This window comes from Rhincodon typus, chromosome 9, assembly GCF_021869965.1.
Source record: "Rhincodon typus isolate 14 chromosome 9, sRhiTyp1.1, whole genome shotgun sequence".
NCBI lineage: Eukaryota > Metazoa > Chordata > Chondrichthyes > Orectolobiformes > Rhincodontidae > Rhincodon > Rhincodon typus.
In genome coordinates this window covers 81651325-81667088 of record NC_063340.1, presented here as the reverse complement: position 1 = coordinate 81667088, position 15764 = coordinate 81651325, and the positions used below count along the sequence as shown (strand labels likewise).

General features: G+C 41.8%; 1 protein-coding gene across 1 annotated transcript in view; it reads right to left on the bottom strand.

Moving 5' to 3' along the window:
- Positions 1 to 15226, bottom strand: part of tarbp1 (TAR (HIV-1) RNA binding protein 1) — a 107321-nt gene extending 92095 nt beyond the window's left edge. Inside the window, exons 1-5 of the mRNA XM_048601372.1 lie at positions 14252 to 15226; positions 12271 to 12368; positions 10852 to 10921; positions 7676 to 7824; positions 901 to 953 (exon numbers count right to left, since the gene is read on the bottom strand). Coding sequence (XP_048457329.1) covers positions 901 to 953; positions 7676 to 7824; positions 10852 to 10921; positions 12271 to 12368; positions 14252 to 15206 — 1325 coding nt within the window. The 5' untranslated portion in view covers positions 15207 to 15226. The remainder of the gene's footprint in view (positions 1 to 900; positions 954 to 7675; positions 7825 to 10851; positions 10922 to 12270; positions 12369 to 14251) is intronic.
- Positions 15227 to 15764: the final 538 nt, after the last annotated feature.

Below are 15764 nucleotides of genomic sequence, written 5' to 3'. Positions count from 1 at the left end.
ATCAGAAAGATTCTACACGCCCTGACACACTTATCACACTACCCTACATCAGGAGCACGTCGGAACTCACCACAAGACTCCTACAACCACTGGGCATCAGAGTGGCACACAAGCCCACGTCAACCCCATGACAACTGCTCACCCGAACTAAAGACCCACTCCCCACCACGGACAGGACCAACGTCATCTACAAAATCCCCTGCAGAAACTGCGAGAAACACTACATCGGACAAACAAGAAGGAAACTAACAACAAGAGTACATGAACACCAACTGGCTACAAAAAGACATGACCAATACTCACTCATCTCAATCCACACGGACAAAGGAGAACCACGACTTCGACTGGGACAACACCAAGATCCTGGGACAGGCTAGGCAGAGACAAGCACGAGAATTCCTGGAAGCATGCCACTCCACGAAACATGCTATGAATAAACACATTGAACTCAACCCCATATACATTCCACTACGAAGGAAACCCGGAAGTCAGGCAATCCATCTCAACGGACCCCAGGGTTTAAAAACCAGGCAGGAAAACACACCGACGCTTCATCGGAGGCTGCACTAAGGATGTTACCAAGCACGGTAACGAAACGTCTGCAAAACAACAAACCAGCTCGATGAGCCAACCAACTTCAACACCCACAGCCCGAGCCACAGATCTACTCCAAAACCTTAGTGATTAAAGATTTAACAGCATCTTAGGTTTGTTTAGTACATCATCAGTGGCGAGACCCTTTCTTCTTTTACTTATAAATTCTGTGTCTGAAACGACCTCTCTCACTAACACCTGAAAGAGGAGTGAGGCTCTGAAAATTTGGAATATAACCTGGTGTCATGTGATTTCCAACTACAAAAAAAAAAGACAGGAAATGTAGGAACTAAAATACTTACACACCTGCTGTAAAACGTACTTTCTGAAAGAGCATCCATCACTGGCCCACAGACAAACTTAAATTTAAAGAAAAAAATCAATTAGGATTGTTTGAAATTGTAAAATGCGTTCTTGGATTTGGAATAAACAGACAGGGCAATAAGAAGTCTACTTTAAAATGAGGGACGGAAGCAGCAGAGGTTATTCAACTTTTCAGAATAAGTAATAGGACAGAGAATGTGGAAAGGTTCAGGAATCTAACTTCGGGCACAGCAAATAAGAGAACAACGCTGAGAAGGGGAACAATCTACACAGGACTAGGGTGTTGTCTTTTAAGTTCGCAGTATACAAAACAAGGCAACTAAGTTTGTAGCACAGATTGAAATAGGCAGGTATGATGTAGTGGGCAATACAGAGACATGGCTGCAAGGGAATCAGGGCTGAGAACTAATTTTTTTTTGTTCATTCACGGGATGTGGGCATCACTGGCTAGGCCAGCAAGTATTGCCCATTCCTCACTACCCAGACAGCAGTTAACAATCAACCACATTGCTGTGGGTCTGGAGTCACACGTAGGCCAGACCAGATGAGTATTGCGGTTTCTTTCCCTAAAGGACATTAGTGAACCAGGTGGGTTTTTCCGACAATGGATTCATGGCCAGCCATCGTTAGACTCTTAATTCCACATTTTTATTGGATTCAAATTCCACCATCTACCATGGCAGGATTAGAACCCAAGTCTTCTGAACATTAGCTAGGTCGCTGGATTAACAGTCCAGCGATAATACCACTAGGCCATCACCTCCTCCATTAATATCCTATCCAAAGTACAAGCAGATTGGCAGAGGGGACAGGGTTGCCTTTTTAGTAAGAAATTAAATTAAAATCAATAGCAAGAAGTGATATTGGATCGGAAGGTGTAGACTATGTGGGTAGAATTGATAAAGTACAGGACTCGAAATAGTAGTCAGGATTGGGACAAAAAATAAATCAGCACATAGAAAAGGCTTGTAAGAAAGGTATCATCATCACAGGGGACTTCAATATGCAGGCGAACTGGTAAAATCAGGAAAAGGAATTTGTGGAATGTCTTTGAGATGGTGTTTTTTAGCAGCTTGTGGTAGAGCTCAATAGGGAACAGGCAATTCTGGATTTGGTGATGTGTAACAAAACTGACTTGATTAGGGATCTTAAGGTGAAGGAACCCCCATAGGGGACAGTGACCATAATAACAGCTTGAGAAGAAGCTGGAATCAGATGTTACGGCATGACAAATGAGTAATGTCAACGGAGTAACTGACTACGAAGACATGAGGGAGGAGCTGGCTAGAGTTGATTGGAAGGGAAGCCCAGCAAGGAAGACAGTGAAGTAGCAATGGCAGGGATTTCTGTGGGTAATTCAGAATAAATTTCTGCCTTGCCTTCCAAGGAAGAAACATACTCAGGGAGGATGAGGCAACCGTGGCTGATAATGGAAGTCAACACAGCGTAAAAGCCAAAGAAAAAGCATACAGTCTGGTGAAGATTTGTGGGAGACTTATGGACCAGACTAATTCCCCTTCAAATATTTCAAGGAGATAGCCTAGACCCTGACTTTTATTTTATTTCTACGTAAGTGTAAGGTACTGTGTTCCAGATGTAATTCGATTAGTTACACTACTCGGCTTTAAGCAAAACACACTTTATTCTTACCCTAAAGTTAAAATTCAAACAAAGAAAGAAGAATTTTTACACTTTAACTCTATTGGAAACTTAACAGAACAATAGATTATTTAATTACTAAACAGCAACTGTTCCAATATCATAACATCCATAAACACACCCTTGGCAAAGGCAAAGTCTGTAAAATACACTGTCTCACATGCAATGTTTCTCAAGAGGAAATAACACAAAATTCTGGTAGAGAGAGGGAGGGATATGGCAGCTTCTACAACTAACTTCAAAGCCCCAACAACTACTAAAAGCTAAATTAAAATTATGGTTTTCTAGGAGCCTGACTCCACCCATTCATACTGCTTCTATTGTTCCAACTTTAAAAATAAAAGCCCAAGGCCTCAGTTGTTTACTTTATTGGTTTGGAAGAGGCAGCTCAGCACCTATGGCTCAAAACCTCTCCAAATAAAAAAAGGACATAATAAACCTCCTAAAGCCATATTATCGTCACAGAAGCCAGAGGATTGGGAAACTTTTTTTAAAAATCAGCAGATGATAGCTAAAAAGCAAGGTGTTGGGCGGGGGGGGGGGGGGGGAAGGGGGGGGGGGGAATGAAATATGCAGGTAAGCTAGGTAATAATAAAAAAAAAAACCTCTTGCAATCTTTTATAAGATATTACACGTAAAAGTGGGCATTGAAAAACTGGAAAATAAGGATGGAGAAGTAGTAATGGGGAATAAAGAAATGGCAGAGGAACTGAATCAATACTTTGCATCAGTTTTCACAGTGAAAGACTCCAGCAGCATACCAGAATTTCAACAGAGAAGGTGCTGGGGAAGCTGAAAGGTCTGATGGTGAATAAGTTGCCTGGGTCAGATGGACTACACCCCAGACTTCTGAAGGAGATAACTGAGGATATTGTAGAGGCATTCTTGGTGATCTTTCAGGAATCACTGCAGTCAGAGAGAGACTGGAAAAAGGCTCAGGTAACACTGTTTATGGAGGGAGGGAGGCAGAAGTCAGGAAGTTATAGGCCAGTTAGCCTGACATCAGTCGCTGTTAATGAAGAGATTGCAGAATACTTGGAAGTGTATGGCAAATGTGGCTTAGTCAGCACAACTTCAACAAGGGGAGATCATGCCTGTCAAATCTGTTAGAATTCTTTGAGGAGGTAACGAGCAAGTTAAACAAAGGGCAGCCAGTGGACATGATCAATTAAGATTTCTAGAAAGCCTCTGACAAGGTGCCGCACAGGAGGCTGCTAATAAGAGAAGAACCCATGGTGTTAGGGGAAGGTACTGGCATGAATAGCAGATTGGCTGATTGGCAGAAGGCAGAGAGTGAGGATAAAGGGGTTTTCTTCAGGATCACAGCCGATGACCAGTGGAGTTCTTCGGGGTCAGTGTTGGTACCACAACTGTTCACATTCTACATTAACCATCTGGACAAAGTAACTGAGGACATTACTGCTAAGTTTGCAAAAGACACAAGTTAGGTGTGGAGCCAGGTAGTATTGAGGATTTGAACAGGCTAGGAGGGGGGCAAAGAGGCAATAGATGGAATGCAATGTGGGAAAGTGAGAGATTTTGCAGTTTGGCCAGAAGAATAGAGGCCCAGAATATTTACGAAATGGTGAAAGTCTTTGGAGATCTGAAGCTCAAAGGGATTTAGGAGTCCTAGTTCAGGATTCTCTTGCAGTTAATATGCAGGTTCAGTTGACATTTAGGATGGCAATTGCAATGTTAGCATTCATTTCAAGAGGGCTAGAATAGAAGAGCAGACTATAATACAAAAGCTGTACAATATTCTGGTCACACTGAATTTGGAATATTGTAAGCAGTCTGGGCTCCATATCTCAGGATGTGCTGCCATTAGAGGGTTCCAGAGGTTGTTTATAAAAACAATCACAGGGACAAAGGGCTTGTCATAGGAGGAACAGTTGAAGCATTCTGCGTTTAAAAGGATGAGGGGGATCTCAATGAAACCTATAGAATAATTACAGGCCTGGTAACAGTGGATGTGGAGATGATAGGAGGGACTCAGACCTAAGGGCACACCCTCAGAGTGAAGGGATGACCCTTTAGAACTGACCCTTTAGAATTTCTTCAGCCAGAGGGCTGTTTGTTGACTCAAAAAACTTCCGGACCCCACAAGAGTTCCATTAAATTCTTTATTTTAACTTAGCCGGCGAGAGGTCCGGAGTCAGCACCAGAGTAACAGTCAAGCTCTCATTTGGTGGACTCTCGTCGGACTTGTGTATAACATAAAAGCAGTACAGTTTATAGACCTAGTGTGTGATTAACATACATATTTCTCTACCCGACATGACTAAATGTTATCACATCCCATACTGTTCACATGTGTCTTAAGCAGATAAGCAGTGCAGTTAACAATGTTCCATTGAATACAGGCAGCAGCCCCAGCCATGGGAAGAACAGCTGCAACCTTCAGCTTGTTACAAACACAGGCACACTTTCCAAAATTTATGGTACATCGTTATTTCAGCAAAACTTCTAACTATTGCTTCCCCAATACTTGATCAGGTTAATCTGTGGAACTCATTGACTTGGCCTCTACAACAGGCTGTGGCATCGAGTGTCTTTAAAGGCAGAGACAGAGAGGTTCTTGGGTTGAGAAACATGCCTTGATTAAATGGCGCAACAAATTCAATGGGCCAAATGGCCTAATTTTGTTCCTATATCTTATCTAATAGAGTAGAAAAGAATTAAACTCACTCCCCAGGTCCTTACTATTAGGTGTCCTGCTCTAATTTGCCCTACCAAAATGCACATCACATTTATCTAGATAAAACTCCATCTGCCACTCCTCAGCCTATTGGCCTGAGGTCCTATTGTGCTCAGAGATAACCTTCTTTGCTGTCCACTACAGACCAGTTTTGGTGTCATCTGCAAACTTACTAACCATTCCTCCCATGTTCACATCTAAATCATTTATATAAATGACAAAAGGTGCCAATCATTGCAGCACACCACTGGTCACATGCCTCCAGTCTGAAAAACAACCCTCCACCACCATCCTCAGTCACCTACCTTCCAGCCAATTTTGTATCCAAATGGCTAGTTCTCCCTGTATTCCATGTGATCTAACCTTGATAACCAGTCAACCATGTAGATCCTTGTCGAATGCCATAGTGAAGTCCATACAGACAACGTCCACCGCTCTGCCCTCAACAATCCCTTTTGTCACTTTTTCAAAAAACTCAATCTTAAGTTAGTGAGACACGATTTCCTGCACACAAAGCCATGTTGAATCAGTCCTTGCCTTTACACATATATGTAAATCCTGTTTCTCAGAAACCCCATCAATAACTTGCCCATCACTGATGTCAGTCTCACCGATTTATAGTTCCCTGGCTTTTCCTTTCCGCATTTCCTAAGTAATGGCACCACATTAGCCAGCCTCCATGTTTCTGATACCTCACCCATGGCTATCGATGATATAAATATCTCAGCAAGGGGCCCAGCAATCACTTCCCTAGCTTGCCACAAAGTTGTAGAGTACACCTGATCTGGTCCTGGGGATTTATCCACCTTTATGCGTTTTAAGATGTCCAGCACTACCTCCTCTGTAACATGGTAGCACCCAATTTTGGCAATGCTTCCATGTAGCACCTCTGGAACATTCATCCATGTTAAAGGTATGTTGTTAATAAAAAAGGTGGCGTAAAGGTCATCAGAAACATTAACTTGGTTTTGCTGCACAGATACTATATGACCTGAGCACTTCCAGCATATTCTGCTCTCATTTCAGAAATGATCATGATCGTGACCACCTAGGATTTGGACCTGGGTGCATGTAAAATGGACCTAACAGTCATGTTATTCAGAGGAGGAAACATTGAAAGTTCTGAAAACCACCTCTAATTTCACTTCAAATTAGCTTGCATTCAGAATTCCAGAGATTCTACTTTTAATACAGCATTCTATTAGACCTAAATATAGTAACTGATTGAAAACAAAAATCTGCAGTTGAGGATAAATGTAGTTCAACAACGACTGAATACTGTGTGCAGTGCTTCATTTTCACACATACGACGAGCAGTTCCTCGACAGAAGTAATGACCGGGAGTGTTGCTGAACAAAGGGACCTTGGACAGCAGGTTCATAGTTTCTTAATAGTGGAGTCACAGGTAGACAGGTAGCGAAGGCAGCATTTGATATGCTTGAATCGGTGAGTGCAATGAGGTCATGTTGCAGTTGTATAGGACATTGATTTGGCCACTTTTGGAATACTGCATTTAATTCTGGTCTCTCTCTATAGGAAAGATGTTGTTAATCTGGAAAGGGTTCAAAAGAGATTTGCAAGGATGTTGTTAGGGTTGGAGGGTTTGAGCTATAGGGAAAGGCTGAATAGTCTGGGGCTATTTTCCCTGGAGCATCGGAGGTTGAACGATGACCTTGTAAAACTTCATAAAATCACGCGGGGCATAGGTAGGGGAAGTAGCTAAGGTCTTTTCCCCAACGTAGGGGAGTCCAAAACTAGAGGGCATAGGTTTAAGGTAAGAGGGGAAAGATTTAAAAGGGACCTAAGGGACAACTTTTTCACGCAGAGGGTGGGTACGTGGATGGTATGAGCTGCCAAGGAAGTGGAGGAGGCTGGATCAGTGTATGCATAGGATGGGTTTAGAGGGATATGGGCCAAATGCTGGCAAATGGGACTAGCTTAATTTGGGATATCTGGTCAGCATGGACAAGTTAGACTGAAGGGTTTGTTTTCATGCTGTACATCTCCATGACTCTAAGTTGAGTACTTTAATCAGAATATATGATTTGCTGTATTCAAGTGAAAGTATCCTTCAATAATTAGAAAATTATGAACTGTAGAGAATTTAAAGAATCTTAAAGCAAATGATGGCACTCATATGACATACTTTCCATGCCACATAACACATCAGCAGCACCTTTGAATGTTGTTCATTGAATGATCGAGAAGGACATATAGATTCCAAAACAGAATGTCAACATTACCTGATGCTGACCCAGGTCAAGAACCTTCATTAAAAAAGACACCAACCCACACCTTCAAGAAAGGTCTGATCTTCCTTTCTTCTTTTGCTGTAGGAAAACTAGAAGATTGTAGCCAACAATTTGTCACCTATCAATTGCAGCAAATTTTACAACTTACCTCACAAAGATCTTGAGTTCTGAAGGGATATTTTGTGACACCAAGATCAAGAAACTGGAACAGGCTTTCTTTCATTGCAGTTTTGTTTTCAGTTTCAAATATTCGTTTATAAGCACAAAGGAGCCAAGATGTGTGAAAAAATGAATGACCTAGGTATATAAACAACCAGTTAATCAGCTTTTTTCCATGCATCTATTCTGCAAAATAAAACAATTAAACATTTAGAATCTAAAGTCAGGTAACTCAATTCCTCCAAATTTAGAATACCATATATTTAATCAAACTTTCTTCCCTTCTATACCCCTCTCATCCCAAATAGATAAAACAGTCTTGACACTCAGAGATAAGGGCAGCTAGTTTTACAAACTAGGGAAACATTTCCAAAACTTTTTCCCCGTGACCTCATTCCAAGACTTGAAAATTACAGTGAGCCTTCAGTGAGAACTATTAGAGCCGGAGATCTATTACAGCTGTTAGAACTTGCTTAAAGCTCCACTACTTCCATGTTGGAAAGCCCTTTGAGAGTGAATAATGATTGATTGCCAGGTTGCCATCCTCCGCGGGAAGTTCTATCTGGGAAAAAAAAAATCACAAACTCACAAAACCATATGACAGTTTCAACTATTCATTCAACTATGCAAGAGAGTTTGTAATTAACTGGAAGCCCAACAAATTGAAACTATTTAAGCCCAAATTTTCTTGAATTATTTTATTGTTTTGTCTAAGCTCAACCAGTCTGTGTTGATATTTATACCTACCCCTCCTACCATCTGTGATTCAAAACAGCAGAGCAAAGTGAGAAACAAATTAGATAAGTTAAAAAATCTCCACATACAATGAAGTGAAATGGCTCTTAACAGGGAAAAGTGCTCATTTTCTTCATATTAGACTTGGTAGCTTGCAAAAGTTTTTTTTTTTTTTAAAAGAGGTTATGGTTGTAAAGGACTTGATGCAGATTAGTTAATGCAGCAAGCAGAACAACTTGTTAATTTTCTATAGAGGAATAAGTGACATTGGGGCAGCAGGTGTCAACAAAAGGTTTTAAATATATTGCCTGTGAGTATAAGCCATATTAAGCAGTTTTGAAGTGGAAAACTTCATAAAAGAGGAACTGCAGCAGCCAATCTGACCCTGCAGAATTTTTTGTAAATGTAACAGCAATAATTTAAACTTACATAGAAAACTATCCCAAAGCACTTTATGGAAGTGTGAATCAGACAAATCAAATGCACAGCCAAAACTGGATCAAGAAGGTCCTTGAAAAGAAGTTAGCTGAGATGCAGATGATTTAAAGAAGGAAATACTAACATGAAACCTACGTAGCTCAAGATAGAATCAATGGTACAGAAGGTAAAATGTACAAACAGCAAAATAAAACGAACAGGGGTGAAGTGTGGAGTTTGGGCAGGAGGGGGTCAGAACAGGGTATAGAGGTGGAGGAGAAAATGCAGTTATAAGTGGAGCTGGAGAAGAGGAGATACGGGGAGCAACAAGATTAAAAACTCAAGATTAAGAATTTTACATTGAGGTGCTGAGGGACCAAAAGCAAATTATGTCACAATATCTATTAGCAATTTGAATATTGCGACTGAATGCAATGTATCCAAACTTGCAGAAGGACAATGTTAAGTGGGAGGGTGAAGAGAAGGATGCAGAGATGCATCAGCATGATTTAGTCAAGCTACATGAAAGCAGTTAAGACCAAAACATGGTATGATTTGAAGGAGGAGTTGGATAAAACACTTGGGGCTAAAGGAATTAAAGGATATGGGAGGAAAAAGTAGGAACACACTGAGTTGGATGATCAGCCATCATCATAATGAATAGTGGAGCAGGCTCGAAGGGCCAAATAGCCTACTCCACTTCTTACTTTCTATATTTCTACATTGAGTGAAGATATGGGCTGCATCGGAGCTGTACAACATGCAAAACAGAACTTGCTGAATCTTTCCTTTACTTTTTGTTTTACTCATTCATTAGCAGCACAGGCATGGGCAACCTTTATTGCCCGTTATCAATTGCTGAAGGAAGTGAGCTGCCACTCAAGCTGTAGTTTATATGGTGTAGACACACCGAGCACTTAAAATAAGGGAACTTCAGTGGCAGTATTTTTCAAATTTTGGATAGCTGTGACTTGGATAAGAACTTGCAGGTTTGATGTTCTCAAGCATCTACTGCCCTTTGTCCTTCTTGTTGAGAGAAGTCAAGGGTTCAGAAAGTGCTCTTGTTGGAGTCTTTGTAAGTTGCTGCAGTGTATCTGATATCTACTGCTGCCACTGTGCATTGGCAGTATCCAGGCCACAGTATTCCATAACACTTTATTTGTGCCAGGTTAATGGTCAATAGGCTTTTGGAGTCAAGAAATGTGTCACATCTGAAAGAATTCCCAATCTCTATCTTACTGATGTTGACCTCTACTTATACAGCCAGTTCAGTTAAGCTTCTGGTCAACTGTGAACCCAAAGGATGTTATGACAGCAGGTACAGAGTTGGGAGCATTTGCCCTGGGAATCCTCTAGACCAGTGAAATCTCATGGTATTGGGTCAAACATGGGTTTGGAAAAAGTTACTTGACCTCATCCTCACCAATCCATCTGTTGCACACGTGTTTGACCTTGACAGTCAGTCGAAGAGACCCACCAGAGTGGAGATGAAGTCCATTCTTCACATTGATGATACCTTCCTTACTACAAATCACTGTGCTAAATGGAACAGACTTCCAATAAATCGAGCAACTGAAAACTGGTCACACACAAGGCACAGCAGAATTACATTCAACCACAATCTGTAATCTCATGGTTTGGCATATTGCTCACTCTACCCTGACCAGAAGATCATGTCAGAAGATCAAATCTAGTTTAATGAAGAGTGCTGATGGGCATACCAGGAGCAGTATCAGGAATATGGTTAAATGAGATACAACCTAGTGAAGTAACAACACAGAAATGCTTGCCCATTCCCAACAACAGAGAGAAAATGTCACTGAAAAAGTCTAAGAGGATGAATGGATTGCAGAGTTGCCCTTTTGAGGCACCGATGAAATGCCCTTCAATGGAACTCCATAACTGAAGAGCATTTAAGCTGAGAAGACACCCTACCAAAACATGTGAGCAATATAAAAATATTAGTAAACATTGCAATGATTGAAAAAAAACCCAATGAAGTGTTCTAATCACCTTTGTCATTTGAAACAGTGGCATCCATTAAACTCTTGAGTCGGGGTAATACTGGTCTTATGACATGAACCTAAAACACAAAATCAAAAGATTTACATTTTCAGTCGCCTCACTAATATAATTTTTCCAAAGAAAATTTTGAACAGTGAATCATTTTTTAAAAAAATAAAATTAGCTTGTTATTATCTTTGTCAATCCTATCACGATGCTCGTTTAAATTTCATTCTAAAAGTATTTATATATATACTTGTGGGGCCAAAGCTACAGGCCATGTGCTGGACAATGGGATTAGAATAATTAGGTGGTGTTTTTGACTGGTACAGACTCAAATGGACCAAACGACCTTTTTCTATGACTCCACTCATGCAAAAACACAAAGAGAGCATCTGTTCATAATGCCCAAACCACTCCTACCTAGGACTATCAGGTACACTTGTGGCACACACAAACAACCTGTTCTCAATCCTCAGGAAATTAACAAAAAAAAAAAAAAAAAAAAAAAGGAGGGGTAAAGAACAGGAAAACTTTTACTCTAAATTTAAGAAAGAATTCTTTCACCCAGAGGGCAGTGACTATCTGGAACTCACTACTTAAGAGGGTGTTAGAGACAGAAAGCATAACAGTTAAGCAGTATTCAGATGAACACTTAAAATGCCACAGCATACAAGGCTGCAAACCAAGTGCTGGAAAATAGGACTAGACCAGGTGCTTGATGACCAACATAGACATTACTGCACTGGAAGAGGCCTTTCGGCCTTTAAATCTCCATGACTCAGTAATTCTCTAATACAATTCAGTGGAGCTCCAGGAGGGCAATAATCCATATTCTTTCCAGTTAATCCACAATTTACTTTCTACGAAAGGATACATATGTCCTCAATGAGAAATTTATCCAATTTCCTTTCGAATTACTGCAAAAAAAATCCATGATCACTAAGTGCCTCACCAATCTAGTTAGAGGGTGAATACTCAGTATTCGTAGAAATTCATAATGTCTCTTATAAACCCATATATAATTTCTTCACCATTTTTAAAACATCAATTATATGCTCACAAAATTTTCCACCATAAATTGCCCAAGTCCTTTCATCTATCAAGATAGATGAAAGCTCAAAATCTACCAACTTAGTTATTGTCAAACTGGGGCTGAGGTTACTTTGTATTTTTAAGTTATTCACAAAGACCCTCAAGTTCCTTCTTGATCCATACAGTTTTGTGGGAAGCCAGATATCAGGCATAGTGAATGTTCTCTCAACAATGTAAAGAGCCAAGTTTCATTTATGAGAGTAGCCCACAACATGTCATACGTGTAATCCTGAAATTTCTTCACAATAGTCAACTGCATTATTTAGCTCAGGCTGATACTTCACAATGAACCACTTTTCAAAAGGACAAAAGTAATTGACATGAGTAACTCACTTGATTTTCTTCCAGTGTTTCCATTATTAAAATATAGTTTTCCCATAACTGGACAAGCTGTTTGCTTTTTTCACCCGACCACCAAAAAAGGCACGTATCTAAAATAAAATGGCTCATATTAAAACAGGACTGAGAAATTTACATGTTTTAAATTAAAAATCATAACAGGAAAATTTCCTTTTAAATATCAAAATCCGCAAATTCGTAGCTCGGATTGTGGAGGCAGTGGTTCGTTAGCTCGCCAAGCCAGTTGTTCTGTAGTGTGCAGACGTTTCGTTACCCTTCTAGGCAACATCGTCAGTGTGATCTCCAATCGAAGCATTGGTGTTCTGCTTCCCTCCGGATTTATATGATCTTCTGGTCTTGTCGCTTCCGGTTCTGTTGTTTTAGCAGTTGTCTGTATACACGGACTATTTCCACGTGTTTGTTAATGGAATCCCGTGTTGACAGCCAGCCTTCCAGAAATTCCATTGCATGTCTGGTGTGTCACAGACAATGAGGACCATCAGTTTGACTGGGACAAGCAAACATCGGACGTGCAAGGAAGTTTCTCAAAACGGGTCTCCAATACACTGAGAAATGTAATACTGCAACGGTAATACCAAATTTTATGTTTATTCACAAATGAAGTATTCTCATTTAAATAGTGTACACTCATTTCCCTTTCTCCTAGGCAGTTTATGTCTTGCTATTCTTCAAACTTTGATATTCAACTTTTTAATTCTAAGTAGAGGTTATATCATGACTCTGCACGCACACAACTAGGCCCCAACACCAAGACACTCATTGTCAGCATCCTATTTGTACTTTTGCCTTTTAGCCACAGGCCTTCATTTTCTCAACTAAAGTCCCTACTCAGCAAATGTCTCCAATAATCACATCTAATATACTACCTAACTCACATTTTTTGATAATAATTATAAAACATGGTGAAACATAGTCCATGTCAATTAACTCTAAATCTATGCACATCATGAGGTTTATTTGGTAATTAGAGAAAACTAACCAAAATATCATGACTGCCTACATTTCCTTTCATTTATTTTTTTGTTAAGCAAAGAATATAAGGGATATTGGCATAAAGCAGATATATGGAGTTAGGCCACAGAGTAGCGATGATCTCACTGAATGGCTGAACAGGATCATAGGTTGAATAGCCTATTTCCTATGTTTATTGCTGTACTTCATCGTACACAGAACTATTTCAATCCTAGTTGTGAAACATTCAGAGTAAGGCTGGCTAGGAAGTGCCTTGATGTGTTACTCATGTAGACCCCAAACATTTGGAAAGGAATATTTAATCTGAAATCTAGCAGTGCATACAAAACAGGCATCTTGTTATGTAAGAACCAGGGGGCTAACACCCATTTGGAATCTGAGAAGCCCAACTCAGAGTTACAGCCAAGACAAGTTTTCATTATTTTGCCCAGCCAGTTCTGGCACATTTAGGTGCTGATGGTTTTCAGAGCACGGGAAGTCTGAATTCTTGAGAATTCAATCTGATCTAAGTTTAATTGGTCTTCAGAGTCTCTGCTGCATAAAGAAACTATGAAGAGGAAATTCTCCAAGCACAGAGTCCCGGAGGTTTTAAGTTCTGCACTGAGTGATGTGATGTGATAGTATCTGGGGCACAGGCAGGGAGTAGTTTTTTGGCGATTAGACACCAACTCAGGGTGTAATGGTAAATATGAAGAATTTTTCCAGCATTTTCTGCTTTTAATTCAGACTTCCCGCATTCATATTTTGCTTCTGTATAACGCTGTTGAGCTTTGGCACCACTCTTCAGATGTAGTATATCTTCCTCATCCTCAAACCTTATTTACAGCAGAACAAACTATAACAACTGTCACAAAGAATTTCAGAATTTGGGAAATGGGGATAAAAAGTTAATTGGACTTGCTGCTTCCTCCTATATTCCAACAGCACTAAATTCTATCAGTAAATATTACTATTATTACAAATTAAGTAGTTGTCAACGTACTGGATTCAGCCTGGGACTCTGAGCGGATTTCACTCCTCAATGTATTCGAAACTTCCACAGCTCTCTTCAACAGGTACATGGCTCTCTTGCGCGAAGTGTTATCCGGCTGCACCAGACCCGTTTGCACCAATTCCCAAAACTCCAGGCAAATTCGGAGGTCGAAGGTGTCGGGGGATGGCCGGTCTCCGGTGCCAAACAGCAGATGGGGAGGAAGCGAGCTCAGCAACAGCAGGGATCTGAAGACGGAGCCGGTCTTTCCCCAGTGTTTCACGCGATCCCAGATCTCCTGAGCAGACGGGCACTTTGACACCGAGCTGCCGGGGTGCCAAAGAAGAGCCGGGATCAGACCGGTGACCATCCTGGATGCCACGCTGTCCTCCCCCACTCTGACGGCGGTCAGGGCAAGCGGTAGCAGCTCCTGTGCCCCGGCTCCTGGCTCCAGAAGCAGCAGCGGCGCCGTCCTCACCAGCACCTCGACGGCGACTCGAATGTCCGAGTACTCGGGGACCTGGGACTCGCCGCTCCGAGCTCCCTTCCCCTCAACCAAACCGGCCCTGCCCCGTTCCTCGGTGTAGCTCCGGAGATCACTCAGGCTTGAGGTGGTCACGTCCCGAAGCAGGGTCGGCGGGGCCTGCCGGCAGCAGGCGTGGAGCAGACCGCAGAGGGAGTACACCAGCCTCCAGCTCGGCTCCTCCAGCTGCAAATGCCGCAAAAGCGGCAGGCACCAGCCAACGGCCAGGTCCCGCAAGGAGCTGGAGACATCGCGGTCCTCGGCACCCGGCGCCAGCTTTTCCACCAAGAGCCCAAATACCTCCACCCGACCGGCATCGAGCGCCCCTTGCTCTCCTCCGTGCCGGCACCAGCGGCACAACTCCTGTACAGTGGATGAAAAACCGGACTGCAACACACCATCCAGTCGCTGCAGCAAGTCCACCACCATCAGTAACGACTCCATGCTCGCTGCCAACACCCCGGTGCTAATTGCTGGACGGACCACTTCCGGTACAAGGGAGCGTTCCCCTCTCTCTCAAATGTCCGGCGGAAAACAAAAACCGAAAGGACTGCGGATGCTGTAACATCCGGAACAAAAACAGAAGTTGCTGCAAAAGCTCAGCAGGTCTGGCAGCATCTGTGAAGAGAAAAAAATCAGAGTTAACGTTTCAGGTCCAATGACCCTTCCTCAGAACTGCTGAGCTTTTCCAGCAACTCGGAGATGGGAAGAACTGCAGATGCTGGAGTCAGAGATAACAAGGTGTAGAGCTGGATGAACACAGCAGGCCAGGCAGCATCAGAGGAGCTGGAAAGCTGACGTTTCGGGTCGGGACCCTTCTTCAGAAAGCTCCACACTCTGTTTTCCAGCAACTTCTGTTTTCGTTCCGGCCGAAAACACTTCCGTCTCAGCACTGCTCCCGAAGAATTGGAAGTGTCTCTGTGAGGAAAAAGAATTAGTGCAGTTAAGATTGAAGTAGTTTTCCTCCATTTTAATATTGTGATTCATAAAATCCTATACATA